General features: G+C 43.0%; 1 protein-coding gene across 4 annotated transcripts in view; it reads right to left on the reverse strand.

Annotated features, from left to right (window-relative positions):
• The window catches only part of FRMD3 (FERM domain containing 3), a 309467-nt gene that overhangs the window by 34646 nt on the left and 247628 nt on the right, over positions 1-27193 (reverse strand). For all 4 annotated transcript variants that reach the window (XM_034647100.1, XM_034647098.1, XM_034647099.1 and 1 more), the window contains one exon: positions 24598-24722. In XM_034647100.1, coding sequence (XP_034502991.1) covers positions 24598-24722 — 125 coding nt within the window. The remainder of the gene's footprint in view (positions 1-24597; positions 24723-27193) is intronic.

Below are 27193 nucleotides of genomic sequence, written 5' to 3' on the forward strand. Positions count from 1 at the left end.
GGCTGCCTTACCACCGGAAGGACGGAAGGACATAAGGATGCACAGCGATGGATGGAGTGCTGAGCTCCTCCCAGCATTTTCTGCAACCTTCCAACAACGCTAATAATATTTTTTTCATTTTATGGAGAGGGAAACAAGGCCTTACACAGAAACTGATCTGACCAAATTCACAGGCAGTGACAAATCCCTGATTTGAACCTGGGCTCCCATTAACACCAGTTGACTACAAAAACAGTTCTCTGGCCTGAGAGCTATTAGCGGCCCCACCTCTTACCAAATGGGTTTTAAAGGCAGCACCTGAACGTTACAGTGTAACTCTTAGCACTCTGAAAGTCGTGCACTTGGACATCTGTGATATAAAATGTGCTTTCACCCCGGTGTATGAGCTCAAGGAGCAACTGATTTTCAAGTGCATGCTATGTTTGAACAAACCTCCACTGATAACAGTAACCGTGCCCCACATACTCTATTTCCTTGCTGGTACGTCTTTCTCTCATTTTCAGAAAAAAATTTTTTTTTGTCCTCACATACCTACAATCTGATCATGTGTACATGCATTTTTCTACTTTCAATAGTGACTCTGGCCAAAAGAGAGTTTTCTAATAAAAATACTCCTTTTTTTTTTTCTTTCCTGACAAAACCAAGCATTATATTCAGGGCAGTCGGCTGAAATTCTGCACTGTTATACTTTACTGGGGGACTATAAATTGAGCATTTCTGGAAAGAAGTTTAGCAAAATATATTGAGTTTTATAGGTGGGATATTCTTTGACTCAGGAATGCCACTTCTAGGAATTTATTCTGAAGAAATAATTAAAAATGTTGACAAAAGGTTTTGGACAAAGATGTTCATCAGAGTATCATTTATTATAGCCACACACACACACAAAAAAAAAACCCTAAATTTCCCATGGTAAAATGATTAAATACATGCGATGGGATATGGTATACCCATTAAAATTTATGTTTAGGAATTTAATGATAAGGGGAAAGCTTGCAATAGATCAGTAAGTGAAAAAAGTTTATGTAAGCAATATGACCTCAACTATGTAAAATTATACATTATAGGCCCAACTATAAATCTTGAAAGGGGAGAAAGCCGGCTGTGCCCTGTGAGCTGAGGTCACCTCCAGAGGCCCCCCAGGCACAGTAGGGGGTTAGTCAATTTCAGGGGTAGTCAATTTCCAAACCTGGAACTTGAAAACACCCCCTAAAATTTCACCCTTATGAATCTTTCAATCCTTTCCCCTGTTCTCAATAAATCAATGCTTTGATGAAGGGTAACACAGATGAAGGGTTTCAAAAATTCATGCGGGTTCATTTGCATGGCAGAAGGCCTCAAACAACAAGAAAATCTCCCTTTGCCTCTTTGGAGGGAATATAGATAAATCCATGTGGCTATCATTCCATTAATACAACATGTGACCTGATCCCATGGTAACACTCTAAACAGACCTTCCCCATGCGCCCCCCCCCCACCTGGGAAGCAAGTAAAAAACCTGAAACAAAACCACCACCATACTTTATTTCTGTTCTTTTCCACCAAGAGTAAACTCTCTACTAATTCTCAAACTCCAAATCTCACCTTAGTTTTAAAATGTCTCCTTTCATTAACTACAAGTCATAATATTTTGCATTTCAGACATTTTAAATTTTTCCCTGTCTTGTATTTGTTCTCACTCTTGATGCCACTTTTCAGAGATCCTAAGTAGATTCTTTAACCCTCTTTCTGCTGGAGAACTTCTGCTTTTATTTAGACAGAGAGAGAGAGAGAGAATCTAGCGGGACCAGCACTCCATGTTGTCCCAGCATTTCTCTGGGCCCTGGCCCGACTCTAGCCAAAGGCACGGCTGCATTTCAAGACGGAGCAGCAAAGGGGGGCAGGGATGCGAAGCCAGCTTGAAGATTCTGCTAGGTACCGCACAGGGACAATCGTTCTTGGTCAGGGCACCGTGCTCAGAAGAACGGTATCAACAGCGCAACATCTGGACGCCCTTGAATACCCTTCCCTGGTCAGATTCATCTGTTTGAAGAATCCAGGAGTGCACGTCTGGGCAGTGACAAGAGGCTAAAGAAAGCTGAGAATGTGTGAAGAGGGGAATCGATTTTGCTGTAATAAGATGTCAGAAATACTGTAAGACCAAGCAGAAGCCAAAATCGAGGGAGAAAGGTTCAACCATAAGAGGTGTTCACAGGCCTGAATTCCGTGTCTACTTCTGTAACCACCTTCTTGACACAGATTTGGCACAAGGCAGCATGCTCACCTCTGCTTTGTGGGTGACTGGGAGCCCGGGTGCAAGTGTGAGATAGAGACGGTACTCCCTCATGGACGCTAGGACCACAAGCTCACGCACAGCGGCTGCCTAGTGTAGTGCTGGTTCCTGGCCCACGGACTAGAACTTTCGAAGCAGTTGTAGAAAGCAAGGCTTAAAGCACAGGCTCGGGGTTCTAATCCTGGCTGGACTGTCTCTGATCTCTGAGCCTCAGTTTCCACGCCTGTAAAATGAGCAAAGGCAATACCTCCCAAGGTTGTTGTGAGGATTAATGAAGTGAATGTATAGCAAGCTGCGATCAGTGCCTGACACAGAATTATTCAGGAAATGTTAGTGACTCTTCTTCCCAATGGGGGCTCGTTCCTTTCTCTTCCAAGGGGAAGACAGGATTTTAAACAGTCTGGATTCTCTTCCTTCTGTCAACCATCTGTCTCTAGCATTTCTGGTTCTCTCCCCCCAAACAGTAGGGAAGCAGTATTGCTGGTTGTGAAGAGTTTTCCTGACCATCCCTGTCCCTGTGGGAAAGTGACACAAGCTTATTGAAATACATTCGTTTTCAGTCTTATAAAACAGTAATGATTGGCACTTACATAACTGGGTGCCTGATATGCAGTAGGCATTTAATAAATGCTTTCTACTCTAGCATCATCAATATCACGTACCTTAGCTGTTTCGATAACAGATTTCACAGGTGTAGTGGATTTGGCTAAAATAGTTGTGGAGAATCACTAAAATTTTTGCTCTTAACTCCGATTAAAAAGATAAAAAGTATAACGTACATGTAAATGTACTTTGTAATAAATTTAGACTTTAAATATCCATAATTAAGAGTCCTTGGGACTATCACATACCATAGAGGGCTTTTCTAATATTTTTATTGACATAATAACAATGATATAAAATTTTTTTTTAAAGATTTTATTTATTCATTTGACAGAGAGAGAGAGAGACAGCCAGCGAGAGAGGGAACACAAGCAGGGGGAGTGGGAGAGAAAGAAGCAGGCTCCCAGCGGAAGAGCCTGACTTGGGGCTCGATCCCAGAACTCCAGGATCACACCCTGAGCCAAAGGCAGACGCTTAACGACTGAGCCACCCAGGCGCCCCAATATAAAATATTTTAACAGTATATTTGCGAGATGACGAGTATATCCTCGTGTGTTCAGTGAGGAGAAATGCAGGCACTTCCCAACACTGAAACAGGGCCTTTTGGCTACATAGTCAATCATCTGTAGAATTTAGTTTCCTCATTTGTAAAGTGAGGCAACAATGTCTGTCCCGTCCATTGGAAAGAAAGAGTCATGAGTCTCAAACTATTATAACGGACATGAAAGAAACTCTAAACATGTATAAGATGCTTTGGCATATTGGATACTCATACACGTCTTAGTCCCCTTATTAGACGAGGCATTCCCTGAGTGTTTTCCTGCCTGTAAAATGAGAATACTGCTCTGTGGGGCCAGGCGTCACCATGTAGCGGTGGGACAAAAGCCAAATAAAAATCCTCTGGAGAACTATAGTTGCAAACAGAGTAGAATCCAAACAGTGCAGCTGGGCTCTCCACAGCAGCACTGTGGGGAAAGCGAATACTCTTCGTAGGAACTCCATGGCTGCAAAGCATTCGAGCATAAGGGCTCCTCCATCTGTTTTCCTGGCCGTCACATACACGGAGAAGCGTGGCATCTCTAAATAGGCGGCTTATGCAAGCCGTGCATGGGGGAGAGGGAGAGAGGCGGGGAGGCAGAGCCCACTGTCTGCTGGGGCTGCCAGTGATGATTTCTAAATAAAGGCAGAGAAACCGAGACCAAGAGATCAGGGAAGAACCCATCAGATACTGCTCTGCTGACACTTCCTTTGTTCATCAATACGGAACACACTGCTAGGTTCTGAGCAAGAGAAATGGGGTCTTGAAAGGAAGCTGCGGCAGCAGGCTGAAGAGCTGGGGGCAAACCCTGGAGTTCCTTCCTCAGTGGAACGGACTCTGATGACTCAGGGGGTGGGGGCACATGGAGGGGTAACAGGGCAAAGCTGGCTTCCAGGTCTCTGGCTGGGCAACTGTGTAGATGGTCATGTCACTAACCAATCAGAGCAGGAGCAGTTTTGAGACCGGGACTTGGGGAAGGGAGAGAACAAATGCATAGCTGTAAATCCCTTAAGTGTGATGTGTTAGGTGTGAGCTGTTGTGTGGCCCCCAGGCACAGGTGACCAACAAGCAGCTGACCGTTCAGGATGGCAGTGCGGGGCTGAGCGCTCCGTATGGAGGCTAACATAAGAGAAACAGAGAGGAGGTCAAGGTCACCCTGGTCAGCGAAAACCCTGCACCTGGAGTCCCAGTCTTGTTATTCATTTTTTTTTTTAAAGATTTTATTTATTTATTTGACAGAGAGACAGCCAGCGAGAGAGGGAACACAAGCAGGGGGAAGTGGGAGAGGAAGAAGCAGGCTCACAGCAGAGGAGCCTGATGTGGGGCTCGATCCCATAACACCGGGATCACGCCCTGAGCCGAAGGCAGACGGTTAACCGCTGTGCCACCCAGGCACCTCCATCAGTCTTGTTATTCTAAGTTCAGGGGTCTCTCCACGTCACTGCCTTGTCTCTCTCCAAACACTAGCGAGAGCAAGCTTTATTGTCTCTAATCAGGGTAAGATAATATTCTGAAATGTTATTTGATAGGTTTCTCCTTCCACGCAGAATTCCTGGAGGCCTTTTCTTGATCCTTAGCCCAGAGAGCACACCTAACCCATCCATCAATAAAACAATGACCACAAATACTTTGACCACTAATTTCACAAATCCATGACCACTAATGTCATAAATCCAAGACAGAAAGACCTTCCCCACCTGCAGACTGGACAAAGAATCCATACTCTGAATAGAGGAGAATTGAAGAGTGCATGAGTAGAGGAGAGGGTGACATAAGGGACCCGAAATTCCTATCAGTACCAGCCGCTGACAGCACCAAGGAGCCTCATGGGAGTCACTACTCAGCAAGCCAACCATAGATTATGCAGCAGTGTAACTCTCCATCCCCGTCTGATTTCTCTGCTATAAGAGATACCTTATTTGCTGGCCCAAGGTGTTCTTAGAACTCTGTGAATAGGGGCGCCAGGGTGGCTCAGTCATTTAAGCATCCAACTCTTGATTTTGGCTCAGGTCATGATCTTGGGGTCTTGGGATTGGGCCCCACGTCAGGCTCCATGCTGAGCATGGAGACTGCTTGAGATTCTCTCTCTCTCCCCCTCTCTTTCTGCCCTTCCCCCTGCTTGTGTGCTCTCTCTCACTCCCTAAAAATAAATAAATAAATAAAAGTTAGATTTAAAAACAACCAAAGAAAACCAAAACAAACAAACAAAAAAGCCCTATGAACAAAGACAGGGCCTGGATACTTAACAGTTCCCCCACTAAGGATGCTGGTAACTCAAAGAGGAACCTTCCAAAGCTGTCCATAGATGAAACCAGCAGAAATCTCCCACAGAGGTTGGACAGGGACTCGAAATTTCACAACTTCACCACATTCTTCAGAAGCAGACATGAGGGTCTCCCTTGCAGAATTCAAGCCATTTTGCTGACCAAGGCTACCTATAATTCGGATTCTTCCTCATATAAACACAGTGTTCTCCTTCTATCCTGGTTGAACCCCGGGCTTAAGGTTCCCTGATGTTCCAGGACTTCGATCCAGAAAGACAATCTATGGATAGTACAGTTTGTCAGATGCCAGGTCAGCCCCCCCCAGAGATTTCCTTGGAAGAAAGGGGTGGCAACACTGGCCTTACAGGCTCCAAATGGAACAGCCTCCCTTGGTCTGTGTTAAGTACTTTCTACCAAGAATCTAGTGCCTTTGTCTCTGGACAGAATGAATTTGTTTTCTCACCACTTCTACTTTATTATTTCACTCCCTCCAGGCACAAGTCACCATTACAGAGAAGCCATTTTTCTCGGAGTAAAGGAAATTAAACTCAGCTGCATTAATAAATTGAGCTCTCATTTTTTTTCTCCATTTTTCCTCAACAGCTTTGCAGATGGTATTCAGGAACAGAGCATCTGTATCTCCTCGTGCAGAGGGGGAAAAAAAAAAAGACTCTTCTGGACCCATGGGCTCCCTGTGTAGGCGCTGTGTAATCAAAAAGCTGGAGGTGGGGGGCGCCTGGGTGGCACAGCGGTTAAGCGTCTGCCTTCGGCTCAGGGCGTGATCCCGGCGTTATGGGATCGAGCCCCACATCGGGCTCCTCCGCTATGAGCCTGCTTCTTCCTCTCCCACTCACCCTGCTTGTGTTCCCTCTCTCGCTGGCTGTCTGTCTCTATCTCTGTCGAATAAATAAATTTAAAAAAAAAAAAAAAAAAAAAAAAGCTGGAGGTGGCAGGACCCAACCCTTCTGCCCAACACACCTTGAGCCAAGGGCCTCTTTCATATGCATTCTAGTTACGTGCTCAAAAAGGGAAACATGATTGGTCAGTAATGGCAAGCCCAGCCACTCTAAGTTTTGCCTTTTACATTATCAAAGATTTTTTAAAAATTGTTTACTCAGTTTTATAAGGCTACGATAAGATACACTCATATGTAATTTGGTGGGAGGTGGGGGAGTAAGAGATATCTTTGTACATTTATGTGATAGAATGATGTCCATTGAAATTAAAATTGTGGAAAAATACTTAATATCATAGGGAATGCTTCTGTGATATTAATGAGAAAGCAGATTACAAAATGTCATCTCTCGTGTAATTCTATGTTTGTTAAGAATATATGAATGGATTATACACATTAAACCACAGTTTGAACATAAAAGATGGCAGATACTTTTATACTTTTATTTGTGGTTTCTGTATTTTCCAAATTTTCTACCAGGACTATGGTATGGCTTTTGATTTCAGATAAAACAAAACAAAACAAAACATGCTTGGCTTCCAGTAAAACGTAATCTCAGGAGAATAGTCTCCTTATATGCCTTCTCTTATATAAAGAAAGGCTGTCTTGGTTGCAGTTAGAAATCATACATTCATTCATTTGTTAATTTGCCAAGTATTAATTTAGCTCCTACTATGTGTCAGAGCATCTCTAAGTGCTGGTGATAATTTGAGGGCAAGGCAGGCAAAGTCCACTCTCATGGAGGACATTTTAGTGAAGGGAGACAGTCCACAAACAAGACAAATAATTAACAAGTGTTCAGTAGTGCTAACCACCCAGGGTGATGGCATGAAAGAGAATAAATGGGTAGGCTGGAAAAACTAACAGAATTGGGTAGTTAGGGAAGACTTTCCAAGGAGCTGAAATCTGAGCTAAGACTTAAAAGAAACAGCCAGCCTTATGAAGACCAGAGGAAAAGCTCTTCTAGGTAGATGAAAAAGCTTGTGCAAATGTCCTGAGGTAACAACGAGCTCACTGTTCTCCGTGTATTCGAGGAGAACGGGAAGACCAGTATTATGGGAACACAGAGATTCAAGAGGAGAGCAGGAAATGGTCTAAGGGTAGGCGGGGGGGCAAAGTGTAGACCAGAGCAAGGAGCTTAGATTTTATCATAACTAGATCTGAGTTCCATTTATAAAATATCACCTGCCTGCTGTGTGGGAAATATGGGTGGGGGGAGAGGGACTGGAGTAGAAGCAGAGATACTGTTTATCCAAGAGTCAGAATGGCTGCAGCTGGGGTGATACAGTGGCCAGGATTCTGGGATATATTTGAAAGGTTAAAGTGAATAGGATTTTGCAGATGGATTTGACAATTTAGTATCTTATGACCACTGGGTAGTGGGGGGGAGTGTAACCACAGAACATGGGCTTTTAAAATCAGACACCTGGGGGCACCTGGGTGGCTCAGTCAAACATCTGTTAAGTGTCTGACTCTTGGTTTCAGCTCAGGTCATGGTCTCCTGGGTTGTGAGATGGAGCCTTGGATCAGGCTCTGCACTCAGTGGGGAGTCTGCTTAAAGCTTCTCTTCCTCTGCCCCTCCCCCCATGCACTCTAAAATAGATAAATCTTTTTTAAAAATAAAATAAAACCAGACTCCTCTATTCAGGATGGGGCAAGTGCTAGGAAAGAGTCTGGTCTGGGAAGGAATGGAACATGGCCTTAATAGAAGACAGGAAGGGAGATCCATGCAGGTTGTTAATCCAAAGAACAGGGCAAGGCCTCCCCGACCACCAGGGTCAGGGCTGGGAGTGTGCCCTAGTCCGAGAGAGAGGGCCCATTAAGGTCCTAGGGGAATAGAGTACCAGGGCAGCACCAGGGCAGAGACTCAGGAAAAGGAGCAAGGCTGGCATGAGGACCAGAAGGAAAAGGGCAGAGCAACAGAGCAAGACTTGGAGCCTGATCCAAAGCACGGTGCTTCAGCTTCTCAGCGCCCCCCCCCCGATCCCCCACCAAGTCAGGGCTGCAGAGTCAGGGTGAGGCTGAGCCTGTATTTAGGGGCAAAATTGTGCAGGTGTGGCAGAGGGGCTCAGGCAGGGACTGACAAGCCCACAGATCACAAGGGACGCTCTAATTTTTGAATACGGATACTCCTTCCTTAACCACAAAATCTAGTCTGTGTTCAGATGATCAAGTGGGTCATCCTGAAATCCCTATTTATTTCCCTTTGAGCCAAAGCATCTGCCCATTTTCACATTTCCTATGCTGAAGTGGAGGTTTGGGGGTTTAAAAAGTTTCCAAATTGGACCTCTCTGCTAAAAGGAGGCATTAAAGGATGTGAGGGCTCTGTCAAGTGGGGAAACATTCATTTTATATTCCCTTTTAAACTAGCTAGCTGCTATTAATTTTCAATTAATAGATCAGCTGGCAATTTGCAACTCACAGAAAGAAAGGGGAAAAACTGTAACCCTGCTTTTATAGATCACTGTGCCCCATGCTTACTGTTTCATTAGCCACATTTAAAAAGATGTTGTATACTTTTTGTTTCCCAGAGTACTGACAGATGACTCAAAAGCACATTTTTAAGAACAGCAGCAATTTGGGGAGAGAATTATGAAAGAACAGCCAGAGTGGTGAAGAAACACAGAAATCCTCTCATCTCGTTTTATGAGAGAGTAAATGAGATCCAAGTGATATCAGTGTCCAGCACGTACCAGATATGACGTGCTTATTGAATGAATGAAGGAACACATGAATGAATGAATGAATGAATGAATGAATGAATGAATGAAATGAACACAGTCCCTCTCTCTCTCTTTATCCAATACTCCCCCCAGCACCAGAGAGCCCCCACTAAGGCTGTGTCCTGTGCACACTCAGAAAGTGGATCTGGCCCCCTTGTAGGTCAGGGACGCGGGGCTACCACAGAGACTTTGGTGGGAGTGACACAGCACCTGCCACGTAGCTTGACAGAGGCCCAACCTGTGCTTGGGTGACTCACCCTGCTTTGCCAGCGTGAAAGCCCAAAAGCATGTAGAATGGCGTGTCACCACGTAACTAGAGCGCACAGATCTCACATCTATTTTAGGAATCTGCGGTTTTGGCATGAACAGAGATTTCAGAGTTTCGAAGACATGCCCTGCCTGTTCTGCCTTGTAGACTCATCTCGATCTACAGCAGTTGTATCTGGACCTACTTGGAGGATGGGGTGGGTGGGAGATGCTGGTGCATACGTAGGAATAAATGCATATACGTTTATAAATTAGATACATACACAGCTGTCTTCATGCAGTATGTCCATTAGAAAAGTTACATGATAGGAACTTCCTAGAAGGTGATAAAAGTAAAACACCAATAGAAGTCTGAATCGTTTCCTCCTCCACCCCAGCGGGCCATGCATGCACCCCACCTGGAATCCATGGCTCTAGGACCCCCAACTCACCATTAGCCAAACGCCACAAGAGACTTACCCCATTGTAGATGGCACTGGATATGCCCTCCAGTGGACACCCCCAACATCTAGCCTGTGCCAACTGACCAGAGCCTTTTTTCTTCTGTTTTTTGTTACCTACTTATTACTGTGTCATAGAATCCAGAAACTTCTGAGATCAGAAAATCAACTTAGAACATGTTAGCCTTACTATTCCATGAACATATTATAATTTCCTTATATGACTCTCTTCCTCTCTTTAACTGTGGCAACATATACCATTCCCGCAGACACTAAAAATTTTAATATGCTCAAACCGTTAAAAATGATTTAAAAATAAAACCACCAGAGCCTCTTTCTCGAACCCTGCCCATACTGCCCATATTGCCGGGGACCTACCATTACAGCTCTAGCTACAAGAATAGGTCTAGCCCCACACTCTCTTCCACCTAATCCTGGGTCTTCACAGAAAAGCAGGGAGGGAGATTCTGTGAGATCCTGCCTCAGTCTAAGGCCGGGTATCACAAAGAACATTGATTTAACACTACCAACCCACTAGCAAAAACGCTAGAAAACAGAACCCAGTGCTGATCTGGAACGCATCAGAATTCAGACAATTATAGCCTCTGCTTCCGAATGACAATGGTTTAGCACCATTTTCACTTTTCCCTCCTGCGGTTTCTTAGGGACATGATGGGAGCGTTTACTTGTCTACGTGCCAAGCAAAATGTCCCTCTACCGTAGACCACACTCTGGCTGTCACAACTACTCACACTTACGCTCTCTCCTGGCTCACATCCCAACCCTCAGAGACCATGACCGGATTACTTCATGGGACACTTGACTGACAGATTTTTTTCCACCCCAGCTGAATCCTTTAAAGCAATTAATTACTACTTCTCAAATACAGCAGCCAAGCACCAACCCAAGCAGGAGCGCGATTCGGGAAATTCTATACTGAACGGCTTTCACTGATGACACAGAGATCCTTCACACAGAGTAATGAGCAAATGAGTAATTAGAACTTGGCCCAAAGTGAGCCATTCCTTATTTAACAAACTCAACTTTAAAATCAGAATGTGATTCCCAGAAGGCAACACGCTTCCTGCTCAACGTCTGGGCTTTCCCCTCCAAGGACGTCTGCCTGGTGTGGCACCCACTCTGTCCCTGTTCCAAGGTGAGGTGACGCTCTCCAGTGTGCTCGAGGTCTTCCGAGGAGTCCCTAGGTCCTGGCACACTGTGATCGAAAACCCAAGGCTCAAGCCCCGCCCCAACCCTCCAGCAGCTCTTCTCACTAAATCACAGACTCCCTGCACTTATAAAAGTCATCTCTTTTTCACTTATATCAAATGAATAATGAAAATAAATGCAGTTCTTCAGTGACTGGTTCTGTTTTAGCCATTTTAGCCATTTGAGGTGTGTCTGATGTCGTCTAAGGTATCCGGGCCAGGAATCTGACAACCAGGACTGATCGCCACCCCGGGACTTAGCCAGCTAGTGACTTTGGGCAAACTGTCTCCCCTTTCTGGGCTTTCTCGTGTGTAGAATACTAAGGGGGTGGCGGGGGGCTAGATCAGGGACTGGCAAACTTCTCTTCTAAAGGCCCAGACAGCAAATTTGATGCTTTATCAGCCAAGAGGTAAAATCAAGGATATTATGTAGGTACTTATATAATCATTTAAAATGTAACCATTAGCTCGTGGGCCAGGAACAAAAAAGGGGGGGGCATTAGGCCAGCCACAGGCCATAGTTTGCCAATATCTGTGCTAGACCATCCTCTAGCCCCCAATAGGGGTGAAAAACATTCCTGTCCCCAAGTTCCCATTCTCATTGTAAAAGGCCGAATGCCATAGTCTTGGAATATGACGTTGATATTAAGCAAAAGAATCAAGTTTAGAGCTAGAACGTAGTTGAGAGGTATTCGAGTCCACTCTTCTTACCTTAATAGCCAAGAAAAACGAGGCTCTGAAAAGTGGAAAATCTTGTCTATGGTCGCCTGACTGGTGCGAGGTGCCAAGACCAGACTGCGTATGTCCCCACTTGTCTAAGGCATCAGTGCGGACACAGAGCCACTACCCAAAGCAAGGCTATGCTTACACTGAGGAATACGGTAATTCATAAAACGAATAGTTCATAGAATTAGCCAACTATAGAACTGAAATGAGGCATGTTGTTGGTGTCTTATGATGTAAAATATAAAATCCTTGCAAGATAAAATGCACTTAAATGGCACGGGAACCAAGGCATTTAGCTTCCTTACAGCAGGGTAAATACTTCAAATTTCAAAGATCTCCTTCAAGTGAACAAACTTCTTAGGAGTCCTTGAGCGGCCAGTAAATACCAGAAACCAAAGTTCCCAAGATGGAAACCAACCCCAAAGAAAAGCACAGAAAGGGAAGGTGGAAACTTTTTGAGGAGCTCACAAATGTGAATTGGAGGAGCTCACTCAGGCCTTTATCTTGGCCCTGCGTTGTACTTGGCATCTCCTACCCTACCCTGCCCCAAACTGTGGTTCCTTCTTCCAGAATTCAATAGATGTGATAACAAATTCTGAATTTTGACTTTGCCAATCTAATGCTGCAGTTATAAATAAACCCAGGGCTTTCTTCTGCTCTGTGGAGGCTCCTGACTCCTACAGAACCAGGTTTGGCTGCTGTGTATCTATCAGCAGAGGGAAACTGGGGGTGCCATTAAATGAAGAGGTTCAGGAGAACCCAAACTTGGGCATTGCTAAAATGATGCTTGAAAGAGCCTTTTTAGGAGTGCCTTCTTATTCAGGATATTAATCCATTTATCTGCATTTGTGTTAGATGTGCTACCAATTCATTGTTTGATCTATAGTTTAATATACGGTATATCTTCATGCACTAATGTTTTCAACATTAAGCAAACAAAGCAGGAATTTCAAAAACCACACACAAGAGATGATTGCATGGCATTACAATGGATAAGGAAGGAAACTGCTAACACATTTACATTGATTGCCTCTAAGAAGTGGGACAATCTGGGAGGTGATTTTTTTCTGTTTTAGTAGTATCTAAATTTTCTAGATCATAATCAGTTTTATAATAAGAAAATAAAAGCAATAGTAAGCACAAACCCTGTGGCAGGTACAAGTGCAATTAGAGCTGGTGCTAATTGGTCTGCTGTCACCAGGTAGCAGTAACCACAAGGGCAAATGTGGTTCCATAGGATTTATGAACAGCTCCTACTGTTTGATGGAATACAACATAAAAGAAATCTCAAAAAAACCCAGCACATTACTCCTAAGGCACATCCTGACCTACCCTAAGCCAAGGGGAGAAATTACTTAGCACAAGGGGGAAAATGGCAGGGAAGACACCAAAGCCATGAGAAGATGGTACATTTGTCTGAGCCATAGCTATGGAACGCCACAAAGAAAAAAAGAGGGAGGAGAACTGTCACATCTGAACAGCAGGAAGAGGACTAGACTTAGTGGAGAGTGGAAAGGAATTCATGAGCAGCAAAACCATAGCAGCCTTGGGCTATTAGAGACTTCACCAGTGATGCGACTGGAGCAACTGTGTTAGTGTATGACGGGCTCTGCCTTGCATGATGTTGAAAGACACACACACGGAGTGGAATGGGAAAAAAAAAAAAAAAAGATCCATCTGTATATTGCCTACAAAGAGACTCACCTTGGATCTAATGACACAAGCAGACTGAAAGTGAAGGGGTGGAAAACATTTACTGTGCAAGTGGAAAAAAAAAAAAAGCTGCAGTAGCAATACTTACATCAGACAAAACAGATTTTAAAACAAAGACCATGTAAGAGACAAGGGCATTACATAATGTTAAAGGGATCAATCCAACAAAGGGATATAACAATTGTAAATACCTATGCACCCAATACTGGAACACCTAAATTTATAAAGCAAATATTAACAGACATAAAGAGAGAAATTTATGGTAATACAATAGGAGTAGGGGTCTTTTAATACCTGACTTACATCAATGGATAGAGCACCCAGGCAGAAAGTCAGTAAGTGTCTTTGAATGACACATTAGACCACATGGACATAACATATATACAGAACATTCTATCCAAAAACAAAAGAATACACGTTCTTTCCAAGTGCACATGAAACATTTTGATGTTAGGCCACAAAACAAATCTCAATAAATTTAAGAATATTGAAATCATGCCACACATCTTTTCTGACCACAATGGTATAAAACTAGATATCAATAAGAAGAAAAAAAACTGTAAAAAACACAAACATATGCAAACTAAACAACATGATACTAAACCACCAGTGGGTCAACAAAGCAATCAAAGAAATTTTTAAAATATAAATGAAAATGAAAACACAACAGTCTATATTTTGGAAATGCAGTGAAAGCAATTCTAAAAGGGAAATACACAGTGATACAAGCCCACCTCGAGAAACAAGAAAATCCTCAAACAATCTAATCTTACATCTAAAGCAACTAGAAAAAGAAGAAAAAACAAGTGAAAAGTGAGTAGAAGGAAATAATAAAGATCAGAGAATGAAAGAGACTAAAAAACAATAGGAAAGGTCAATGAAACCAAAAGCTGGTTCTTTGAAAAGATCCACAAAATTGATAAACCTTTAGCCAGACCTACCAAGGGAAAAAGAGAAAGGACCTAAATTAATAAAATTAGAAACAACAGAAAAGTAACAACTGACACCACAGAAATACAAAAGATTATAAGAGAATACTACAAAAAATTATATGCCAACAAACTGGACAACCTAGAAAAAATGGATAAATTCCTATAAACAGTCTTCCAAAACTGAACCAGAAAGAAATAGAAAATCTGAACAGACTGATCACTAATAGCAAAATTTAATTGGTAATCAAAAACCTACCAAAAAATAGAAGTCCAGGACCAGATGGATTCACAGGTGAATCCCATAAAACACTGAAAGAAGAGTTTATACCTATTTTCCTGAAATTATTCAAAAAGATAGAAGAGAAGGGAAAGCTTCCACATGTATTCTATGAGGCCAGTATTACCCTGATACAAAAGCCAAAGATAAGACATAAAAAGAAAACTATAGGCCAATATCTCTGATGAACATAGATAAAAAAAATCCTCAACATAAATATTAGCAAACCACATTTAACACTACATTAAAAGAGTCATTTACCATGATCATGTGGGATTTATTCTGGGGATGCAAGGATGATAAAATAACTGCCAATCAATCAATGTGATACACCACGTTAAGAAAATAAAGGATAAAAATCATATGATCATCTCATAGATGCCCAAAAAAGCATTTGACAAAACTCCACATCAGTTCAGGATAAAAACTCTCAACAAAGTGGGTTTAGAGGGAACATACCTCAACATAATAAAGGCCATAAATTACAAACCCACAGCTACTCAGTGGAGAAAAACTGAGAGCTGTTTCTCTAAGATCAGCAACAAGACAAGGACATCCACTCTTGCTACTTTTATTCAACATAGTACTGGAAGTCCTAGCCACAGCAATCAGACAAGAAATAAAATGCATCCATATTGGGGCACTTCGGTGACTCAGTCAGTTAAGCATCTGACTCTTGATTTAGGCTCAGGTCATGATCTCAGGGTCCTGGGATCAAGCCCCATGTTGGGCTCCTCATCAGTGGGAGTCTGCTTGAGAATTCTCTCTGTCTCCCTCTCCCTCTGCCTCTCTCCCTGTTCTCTCTAAAATAAAATATAAATAAATCTTTTTAAAAATGCATCCGTATAGATGAACCATGAGAGACTATGGACTCTGGGAAACAAACTGAGGGTTTCAGAGGGGATGGAGGTGGGGGATGGGTTAGCCTGGTGATGAGTATTAAGGAGGTCATGTACTGCAATGAGCACTGGGTGTTGTATGCAAACAATGAATCATGGAACACTACATCAAAAACTAATGAAGTACTGTATGGTGACTAACATAACATAATAAAAAAATTAAATTTAAAATTTAAAAAACTGCATCCATATTAGTAAAGAAGAAGTTAGACTGTCACTATTTGCAGATGATATGATGCTGTATATAGAAAACCTTAAAGACTCCACCAAAAAACTACTAAAAGTAATAAATGAATTCAGGAAAGTTGCAGGATACAAAATTAATACCCAGTTATTGGATTGGTATTAATCAGTACTAATAGGGTACTAATAACAAAGTAGCAGAAGGAGAATTTAAGAAAACAATCACAGTTACAATTGTACCAAAAAGGATAAAATACTTAGAAATAAACTTAACCATAGAGGTGAAAGACCTATAATCTGAAAACTATAAAACACTAATGAAAGAAACTGAAGACAACACAAGCAAATGGAAAGATATCCCATGTTCATGGATCAGAAGAATTACTATTGTTACAATGTCCATACTACCCAAAGTAATCTACAGATGCAATGCAATCCTTTTCAAAATACCAACAGCACTTTTCACAGAACTAGAACAAATAATAATAAATAATAATAAAGATTGCTGAAGCAATCTTGAGAAAGAGGAACAAAGCTGGAGTTATCACAATCCCAGATTTTAAGATATACTATAAAGCTGCAGTAATCAAAACAGCATGGTATTGGCACAAAAAGTAGTCACATAGATCAACAGAATAGAGACCCCAGAAATAAACCCATGATTATATGGTCAACTAATCTATGACAAAGGAGGCAAGAATATGCAACAGGAAAAAAGACAGTCTCTTCAACAAATGGTGTTGAAAACTGGACAGTGACATGCAGAAGAATGAAACTGGACCACTTTCTTATACCATACACAAAAATAAACTCAAAATGGATTAGAGACCTAAATGTGAGACTTGAAACCATAAAAATCCTTGAAGAGAGCACAGGCAGTAATTTCTCTGACATTAGCAATAACAACATTTTTCTAGACATGTCCCTTAGGAGCAAGCAAAAGCAAAAAAACACACACAAGCAGGGACACACACAAACAAAAGCAAAAATAACCTACTGGAATTACATCGAAATAAAAAGCTTCTGCACAGTGAAGGAAACTATCAACAAAAAGAAAAGGCAATGAGAAGATATATGCAAATGATATATCTGGTAAAAGGTTTGTATCTAAAATGTATAAAGAACTTATGTAACTCAACAACAAAAAGCCAAACAATTCAATTAAAAAATGGGCAGAGAGGGGCGCCTGGGTGGCACAGCGGTTAAGCGTCTGCCTTCGGCTCAGGGCGTGATCCCGGCGATCTGGGATCGAGCTCCACATCAGGCTCTTCCGCTATGAGCCTGCTTTCCTCTCCCATTCCCTCTGCTTGTGTTCCCTCTCTAGCTGGCTGTCTCTATCTCTGTCGAATAAATAAATAAAATCTTTAAAAAAAAAATGGGCAGAGGACTTGAATAGACATTTTGCCAAAGAAGACATACAGAAGGCCAACAGGCATGTGAAAAGATACTCAACATCACTAATCATCAGGAAAATGCAAATCAAAACCATGATGAGATATCACCTCATACCTGTCAGAATGGCTAAAATCAAAAAGACAAGAAATAACAAGTGTTGGTGAGTATGTAGAGAAAAAGATAAGAATGTAAACTGGTGCACCCACTATGGAAAACAATATGGAAGTTCCTCAAAAATTAAAAATAGAAATACTATATGACTAAGTAGCTTCACTACTGGGTATTTACCCAGTAGAAACAAAAACACCAATTCAAGAAAATAAATGCACCCCTAGGTTTCTTGCAGCATTATTTACAATATCCCAGATATGGAAGCAAGCTAAGTGTCCACAGTGGATGAACGGATAAGGAAGATGTGGTGTATACATATACTATGCGGCTATAAAAAAGGATGAAATTGTGCCATTTGTGACAACATGGATGGACCTAGAATTATACTAAGTGAAATAAGTCAGACTGAGAAGAACAAATACCATATGATCTCATTCATACATGGAATCCAAAAAAATAAACGAATAAACAAACATAAAGCAGAATCAGACCTATAAATACAGAGAACAAACTGATGGTTGCCAGAGGGTTGGGGGGGAGGTCTGGGCAGAATAGATGGAGAGTGGGAGACACAGGCTTCCAGTTATGAAATGAATAAACCAGGGAATATAATGCACAACAAAGTCAATGATAATGTAATAGGGTTGTACGGTGACAGATGGTAGCTACGCTTGTGGTGAGCAGAGCATAATGTATAAACTTGTCAAATCGCTATGCTGTACACCTGAAATAATGTAACATTGTGTGTCAACTATACTCAGATAAAAATAAAAGGAAAACCCTAAGATGGGAAAACGCGGTAAGCACATCACCTGTTATGTGTTGGGTTGGAGAGGGTGGGGTCAAGGGTATGGCACGCTTGGTGATGAGGACAACACTCCTTTCATATGCTCAAAATGCCTTCTTCACAGGTTCACATACAGCCTTTCTAGAATTTCAGTGACATCATCTTAAGCAATCTATGTTTAGGGCTAAACACTGTAAACAACCCTTTCTACGCACCCTCACCCCTCCACACACAGAGCCCCATCCGTGACACATGCATGCACTCAAACAACATGCACAAACACACACAAACATTTACAGGGACACACACACAGAGTTAAATGGCGGCATAGCAGAGCTAATTTTACCACTCTCCTTAATTTCCATCTATTCTACTCCATCGATTCCATCACCTCTTTCATTTTTCATCTACTCCACAGGCATAGACATGTTCTCAATCACATGCAAGCACAGCTTCAAGCCACCCTCAATCCAACCACATCACCACCTGGAAGGCACTCCTTTATGAACATTCTGGTGTCTGCACTGTGCTTCCGCTTTGCTAGCAGGAAGGTGTCAAACACTTTTAACTCTTATTTAGTTTTTTCTACCAACGGGAAGAAAGCATGGTTTCCTGCCTATTTATTTATTTATGCCAGCCTGCCCCGTTGCTCTGGTAGACAAGAATGATGTTCGCTGGGTGTCACTAATTGCCAGCCACGAACTCCCACATGACTAATGTTATTCACCTTCTTTACCATAGTCCAGCATTTTTCTCCAACAAAAAATATACTCCACCACGCATTTTGCTGCCCACACTATGGAGACCCTACCTCCATATGGCATGTGATTTTATTCAGATTAATGACTCCTTAAAATGCCACTTTTTCCCAGAACAATTCCCACTTTCAATTTTCTTCTTCTCCCGAAATTTTCATAAGCTCCATGTGACACTTTGCAAATGGTTTGCCCATTCTCACAGAAAGTTTGTCCTAGCACTAATCTACTTGGATCCCGTAACTGAGCAACTCCGGGGTAATACTGAAAACTTTCCTGTTGCCTAGTGGTGCCTAGGAGCTGATTTCATTTTTTTCTCTACCCGGACGCTGCCAACTTCAGAGCTAATCCTCCAGCTGTCCTGTCATATGAATGAATGTGGGCACCCGTTCTCCCAGAGCGCCACTGGGAGAATCTGGGCAATAATGCTCTCCACAGCTGTCTTTGAGAAGCATGAAGCTCTAGGAAGAATAAAGAGAGCTTGTCAGACAAATGAGTGGTTATAACCCTGGAGAGTCATGATGGCAGCACAGATGTGAGATGAGGTGCCAGGATCTCCCCAGGACCTCACAGAGACTGTGCCTCCAAAGGTCAGGGTTAGGACCTTCTTTCTTCTCCCAACCTGATTTTTTAAAAAATTCCTAACCAGACAACTCTTTAAACTCAGGCTTCCAACCTTGACCTGTTCATGGATCCAGTTCCAAAATGTGTGATTTGAAACTCATCAAGAATTGGAACCACTCTACAGGGTTGGGGAATAGTGAGGTCCAAGTGTCCTCCACTCCATGTCTGAAGCTCAGCAAAGCAATGCAAAGTATGTAACTCTCTCAATGGCTCCAATGTCTAAATGAAATCATTTTTGCCATTGACTCCCTGTGTGATACTGACATGTCACTTAAGCCTTCCAGTGCCTCGACAGTCTCATCTATAAAGAGGCTGAACTCGGGGCGCCTGGATGGCTCAGTCATTAAGCGTCTGCCTTCGGCTCATGATCCCAGGGTCCTGGGATGGAGCCCCACATCGGTCTCCCTGCTCAGCGGGAAGCCTGCTTCTCCCTTTCCCACTCCCCCTTCTTTTGTTCCCTCTCTCGCTGTGTCTCTCTGTCAAATAAATAAAATCTTTAAAAAATAATAAAAAATAAAGAAGCTGAACTCTTTTCACTCTCAGAGTCCCAGAGACAAGGGCAGAACCTGGACAGGAAGTCCACAGGCTGCTCACCTGCGGGGTAAGCAGTGACCCCGTCTCAACAACTCTACCGCTTTGCTAGCTTGGATACACTGCCTCCTCCCTAGTTCCGCTCCCTCTGCCTCATTCAGCCCTTGTTTAACTATTTTCTGGGCTTATGCAATGGTTCCTCTGTGATCTCTGTGCCTCCAACTCAGAGATTCTCAACCAGGGAGAAATTTTGCTCCCCAGGAGATACCTGACAATACCTGGAGACATTTTTGGTTATCAAGATAGATGGGGTACTACTGGCATCTACTGGGTAAAAGCCAAGGATGCTACTATACAGCCTGCAATGCTCGAGACAGTCCCCAACCAACAAAAAATTATCCAGCTTAAAAGGTCAATGGTGCTGATGTGGAAAAACTCTTCTCCAGCCACAGCTGCCTCAAATCTGTTCTCTCTACACCACCAATGATATAAAACATAATTCCAATCAGGCCATTTCCACGCCTGAAATCCTCCAGTGCCTCCCAAGTGTCTTCCAGTTAAAGTCTAAACTCTCCTAGCAGTCACGGAGACCCATCATGACCTGGTCCTTTCTTAACTTTGCCTTGCCTTTCACTTTTTCCCTGAACTTTCTTCCCCAAAGCCACACCAGCAAACAATGCAGGTAGACCAGACTGCCAGTCCCTCTGCCTGCCAATCTCACCCACCCATTCCTTGACCTACCAATTCTATGTCAGACACTCTAATCAGACTAAAGGGAACAAGATCCTCTCCAGGCAGCTTGAGGCACTGATATCTCATGAGGCACGCAGAAAAGTGAGCACGCTTTCCATCAGCAGAGGCAGAACCTGTCCGTCACCTCTGTGATTTCACTTGCCTCCCCAACGGGCTGTGAGCCTTCAGGAAGACAGTGTCTACATTATTATAAAGCCACAACAACCTGCACGTGCTAAGTGTGGTCAACCAGTTGTATCGGTTGTATTTGTCATCGATGTTGCATCAAGGAATGAAGGAATTCCTAGCTTCTTTCAGTTTGGCTCTTGTTCCGGCAAAAAAAGTACGAAAATATCAAATACAAAGATGAAACTAAATTCATCACATTGTATGTGCCAGGAAAGACAGTCCAACCACAAAGGTGGAGATATCATTGTTTAAAGCTGTGGTCTCTGTCTCTCTTCTCTTTGTATACCAGAGAAATACAAAGCTATAAAATAAGTATTTATCCCTATGGATTGTCTAAATTCCATTGCCTGATACTCAAAGACAAGACACTTGGAGCAGAATCAGACTCTAAAATAGAGATATGATGGTATCAAGAACACTGAGCTAGGTTCACTGTGGGAATCATAACTCTGAACTTCATGGGACCTAAAATGATTTTGCTCTCTTTCCATAGATTGAGAAGGTCATTCCATCTATTGGACACTTAACAATACTGTCGTTTTTACTTCTTTTCCTTTTAAGTCGATTCTATATCCTGGAGATTGATAGGATTTTCTTGAGCTTCAAAACCCACAAGATGTTCCTAATAAAAAAGGGGACTGCCTAATAAAAAAAGTTTTACTAGACATTTATAGAGCCATTTTGGACTTTTAAGAGAGTAACCTATCAGTTTGACTTTATAGTTGGTGAAAAAATTTAAGATTCTTCTTTAAAGTAACTGGAAAAATTGAAAAGGTGGCTTATGGATTCTTACCACATGTCATGAAAAAAAATGTTTATTGCAGTTAATTATCGCGTATGTGTTTCTTGTCCACAGCATTCGTGTTAAAGTCAAGGTTAGGATTTAGCAGTACAACCGCTTTATAGAAAATGGAGCAAAATGGCTTTTAATTGAATGGGGTAAAGGTCCAGGGGAAAGCTTGCCCACCTCCCTGTTATACCCTGGAGGGTGACTCCTGGGGTCAGAGTGGCCTGACTTCCATATTCCCCATGGAATCTCTGTTCTTATCTGGGTTTCTATCTTTGTAAACAAGACACAGTCACAACTCCAGAGATGGGTTGTTCCTTTTCCCTTCCTCTTCTCCATTCAACCTTGGGAGAATCATGACCCCCAGAAAAAGGGATTTCCATTAAACCAAATATTACAGGTATAGGAGCGTGTGGGGGTCAAGGGCAACCCACCCGAAATGTATCACGATGCATATTGATTTTTTTGAATTGAAGCTACTTGGTAAGCAACCAGTGCAAGGACATTCGGACCCTCCTCTGTCCCCCGCCGAGAGTGGGAAACAAATCTGCCTTATGAAAAACACCCCCCCTCTAATGAGAAGTAAAAAGATATCCTTGTCAGGGTGCCTGGGTGGCTCACTCAGTTAAGCATCTGCCTTCAGCTCAGGTCACGCATCGGGCTCCTTGCTCAGCAGGGAGCCTGCTTCTCCCTCCCTCTGCTTATGAGCTTGCGTGCGTGTGTCTGCTCTCTCTCTCTCTCTCTCTCTCTCTCTCTCTCTCTCGGACAAATAAATAAATAAAATCTTAAAAAAAAAAAAAGACATCCTTGTAACCAGAGATAGGGACTTCAAAGCCAAGAAAGCTGTAGAAACAAACCTTGTTATTTTTTTCTAGTCTACTAGACCTTAGCCTAAAGTCTCCTTAGAATTCCCACTGGGTGTTATACGCAACTAATGAATCATCGAACTTTACATCAAAAACCAGGGATGTACTGTATGGTGACTAACATAATATAATAAAAAAACATTAAAAAAAAAAAAGAATTCCCTAATAATTAAAGTTCCCAAACACCTGTTTTCTTTATCCTGTCAATTCCTCCTAAATTTATTGTCGCTTTGTCTAAAATGTATACAAATTGCCTGCTTTAATCATTTCTTTAGGTCTCAATTTCACTTTGGGGCCTCCGTGTGCACATAATTAAACTTGAGGGTTTTTTCTCCTGTTAATTTGTCTTACATAAGTTAAATCTTAGTCCAGCTGAAAGACCTCAAAGAGGAAGAATTTTTCCTTCTCTACAAGAGGAAGCCCAGAAAAATCACTGGGGATCAGAAATGAAAGCCACTTTTATCACAGTTGAAAAATACACAAAACCAGAGAGGGTGCTGGAAAACGTACACAAGCCACAGGGACCCAGAGACCCTTGGGCTAAGAAAACTAACTTAGCATGGAACTTACACAGCTAGTTGTTAAGACCAAGTGTACAGGCCATGAGTATACCAAGACCATTCATTGTCATTATCTTGTGGCTCAGCTGGGGATAAGGAGGTCTCCTGAGGCCCCACCCTTTCTGCTTTGCAATGCTTTCCTTCCACCCATGGAATTTGGGGGCATCTAAGCTGTCCAGTTCTCCTCCTAACCACTAAACTTCCCTTCAGGAAAAGATTTACTAAAATTATTTACAGTTCAGTGTGAAGGAGCTGCTGCTATCTCTCCCAAGGGTATTTGCCTCCCAAGCTATACTCGCATTACAGGCTGGAGAGTTCTCCCCCGGGGACAGAGCTCTTGAATTGAAGCTGCAGGTGAAGGAGATCTTTTGGGGACAGAGAGACCCGCCCTCTTGAAACTGCCCAGTATCCAAATTTTAAATGATGAAACCAAGGTCACTTAAGGAAAAGCATGTTATGTTTGTGTTCAGGGTTCCACTAACTTTATTTTGAGTGCATTTTAAAATATACTTGGAAATTCATGTGTGAGATTTGCCTCACGAGGTGTCTCCAAAAGCAATGTGGGGAGAGTCTTCCCTAAAGAAAGTAAAGTCCTCAAAAGCAAAAAAAGCCTAGACGCACATACAGTACGGTCCTTAAAAATACGACAACTTTTGGGTTGAGGTGGACTGTATGTATTTTAGCTTGTATCAAAACTATCAGAGAAAGGCCTATGGAAAATGGAATGTAAGTATGAAGAAATATTCAGGCAGAACGGAATGACCAGTATAAGACACTTATGGGGAATTCTTTACAACCACTAATTTAATTATAATTAAAAACTTACCATTCAGTAGAACTTTCAACAGCGATGGAAATGTTCTTGGTCTGACCTTTCTATGATGGTAGCCATTAGCCACATGTGGTTATTACTCCTTGGAAATGCAGCTAATGTGGCTAGAACTGAATGTTTAATTTTAACGAATTTCAACTTGGTTTTAAACAGCCACACATTGCCAGTGGCTACCCTGCTAGACAGCGATCACTGCTTTAACATAATTTTATAGGACTGCTTTGCATCCATGGACTTTCTCCAGGAGAAACTGATAGAACTCTCAAAATAATGCAGTCTTACACCTGCAAACAGCTTATTTACTAGAAACAATTTATGACTCATTCCATCCCCCACCCCAACCATTATCAAGATACCCAGGATGGATGCCTCACTCGTCCCCTCAGGGTAAGCCTGTGATGCCAGCTTCAGGAAGGAAGGGTACTTACCCTCACCCAATGGAAGTTCCTCTTCTTGCTCGCTGGGGCAAGGCAGCAGGGGCTGCAGGGGCTCCATGTTAATGATGAGCTGTTTGTTCAAGGAGTAGGAGCTGCGGCTCTGGGTCATGTTGGCTCTGAAAACAAATACAAACCAGAGGGAATTGGTTTCCGTTGCAAATGCCAGCCCCTCTATCCTGATCCACTATCCAAGTTGGGAACTGTCTCTAGACTCCCACAGTGGAGTCCCACATAACACTTAGGACATACAGCCCTTTTTAGGGTTCTGACAAAATGTCCATGTGTTCTAATATAACACAGTGAAAGAAAAGATATTTCCCCATATGTCACCAGACAGAGGCATACTAGGTGACAACACGGGCATTGAAAAAGACATGGGAGGCAGGTGTCACTGAACTAGATACACAGAAAAGTGAATGAAGGGCATGGCTCAAAGTAATTTAACAACCACCAAAAAAGCCAAAAACGAAAACATACCCCAGTCAGACAGCTTCAAGCTACCTTGCCGTTGCTGGATGTCCAATATTTAATATCTATGGTTAATACTCCCATTCAAATGCACACCCCTCTCACCAGCCACAGAAGCTCTGCTTCTGAAGGCAGCATACACATGGTCTTGGCTGTGAAGGACAGCAGATGGCAAGGAAAATGTACGAATGTCTCGTTGAGACTATGGCTGATAGCGGATAGCCCGTCTACACTCCCTGCTGCAGGGAGACCAGCTGTCTGCCCTGAAAGACAGGGAGGTGGGGCATCTCTAGTGGGTTTTTCAGCATCCTTCCTCTCCTGTTTCGTGTCAAAACCCAAACCAACGCACCCTTCAAAGATGGTGTCAAATGTTTCCTACCTTTTGATGCCCCCCTGGATGGCCCTCACAACACATTTTCATTCATTCTCTCTCTCTCCCCTCACACTACTCTCCCTTCTTTCCCATCTCATGGCATTTGGCACCTCTGTCTGTCATTACTGCTGTACTAATCAGCCCCACCTTGACAAGCACCTTGAGGGCCGAGACTGATCCATCCCTTCTGGTGTGCCTTACAGCAACTCCAGAGGTATCTTATTAAAGGCTGTTCACATTTGAAATTGAAGCAAATTGAATGCAATCCTGGCTTGACAAAAGTTGCCATTTCAGATTGGCTTTGGTGTTCCCTGGGTTGGTTATAGGACTGCCTTATAGCCCACGCGTTTCTGTTTGGCACGGGACAAGGGAAGGAGAAGAACCTGGTACCCTCCACAGCTGGCACTGGCTGGAAAAAAAAAACTATGAAGACTTGCTTAACCATGGAGTCCTGGCCTTCATTATTTCCCTCTACAACCTCTTCTTTGCAGCTGGTATGTACGCACTGGATGGTCTGCCTTGTTCCGGTGAGCCATGGTCGTTGCATGAAGTCACTCACTCTCTAGAACTATGATTTTCAGACTTTTGGATGGAGACCCGCACTAAGAAATGCATTTTATATCACTTCTCTATACACACAAGTAAAGCAAATGTTTCATGCAACAACAGTAACTCTTGTTATGTGTGATTCATTTTTTCCCCCATTCTATTTCATTTTGTTTGAAGTGGTCTATTTTCATTTCATGAGCCATTAATGTGTTACTGCCACAGCTGGAAAGCACGTATCCCATGGAGGAGACTGATGGCCAACGGTCCTCTGGGAACTCTAAGGAGGGGCACCTGACCCTGTTGTGGAGGAAGGGAGAGCCAGGAAGGACCTCTCAGGGGAGGTGATGCGTGTGGCACGTCCTGGCAAGCATGGCAGGGCTGACGAGGAATGAAATGGAGACAGTGTTTCCTTGCAGAGGGGAGGGGAGGGGAGGGGAGGGAAGGAGTAAGGAAGAGAGATTAAAATCTACCATGAACAGTTTCTTCCTTTACTGCGAATGGCCCTCAGTTTTTTGAGATTTCATAGGATTTCCTCTGGCCCTGCAGCCTTCATGACCGTGATTCTAGCTCTGCAAACCACATGTCGCCATGTTTGTGTGAACATGTGGAGCTTTCTGACCTCTGCCCATTTTCCATTGCTGCACGAACAGAACCTCTCTGCCCCACTTCTGGCCGCCCATGCCAGCTGACTGGCAGTAGTTCCATCCCCCAGAAATTACGGCACATCATCAAGGCCTGTAATGAGCCTTTATGGAGGATCTTTTGCTCCACAGCAGCACCCCCCCCCACTCTCCACCTGGAGATATAAAGCATTCTGCCACCTGCCCCCCTCCACTGCCAACACTGCGACGTCTGCCCAATTGCCCAGTGCGGGGACAGGCTGAGCTCACCAAGTGGGACCTCACAGGTGTGAGCCTGCTGGGCACTGGCTGGTCAGGCGATGCTAACTCAGCACCCACGCCCCCAGGCTCCTGCTGCCACAGTGTAGCAGAGGCCAATGGCCAGGGTCACGGGGGGTTAGGGTCTGCTTAGGGTTAGGCCAGATGAACCACACGGTCGATCACAACCCTGGAACTCTCTAGTTCTATGATTCAAAGGTGAACCCTGCATCCCGATAAGTACAAGACTCAGATAAACCCAAAGGTGGACACGGCTAGCGTTTCCTTGGAGCACAAAGAATCCGGGGATCAAGACCTT

The sequence above is a fragment of the Ailuropoda melanoleuca genome, chromosome 17 (genome assembly GCF_002007445.2).
Source record: "Ailuropoda melanoleuca isolate Jingjing chromosome 17, ASM200744v2, whole genome shotgun sequence".
Taxonomy (NCBI): domain Eukaryota; kingdom Metazoa; phylum Chordata; class Mammalia; order Carnivora; family Ursidae; genus Ailuropoda; species Ailuropoda melanoleuca.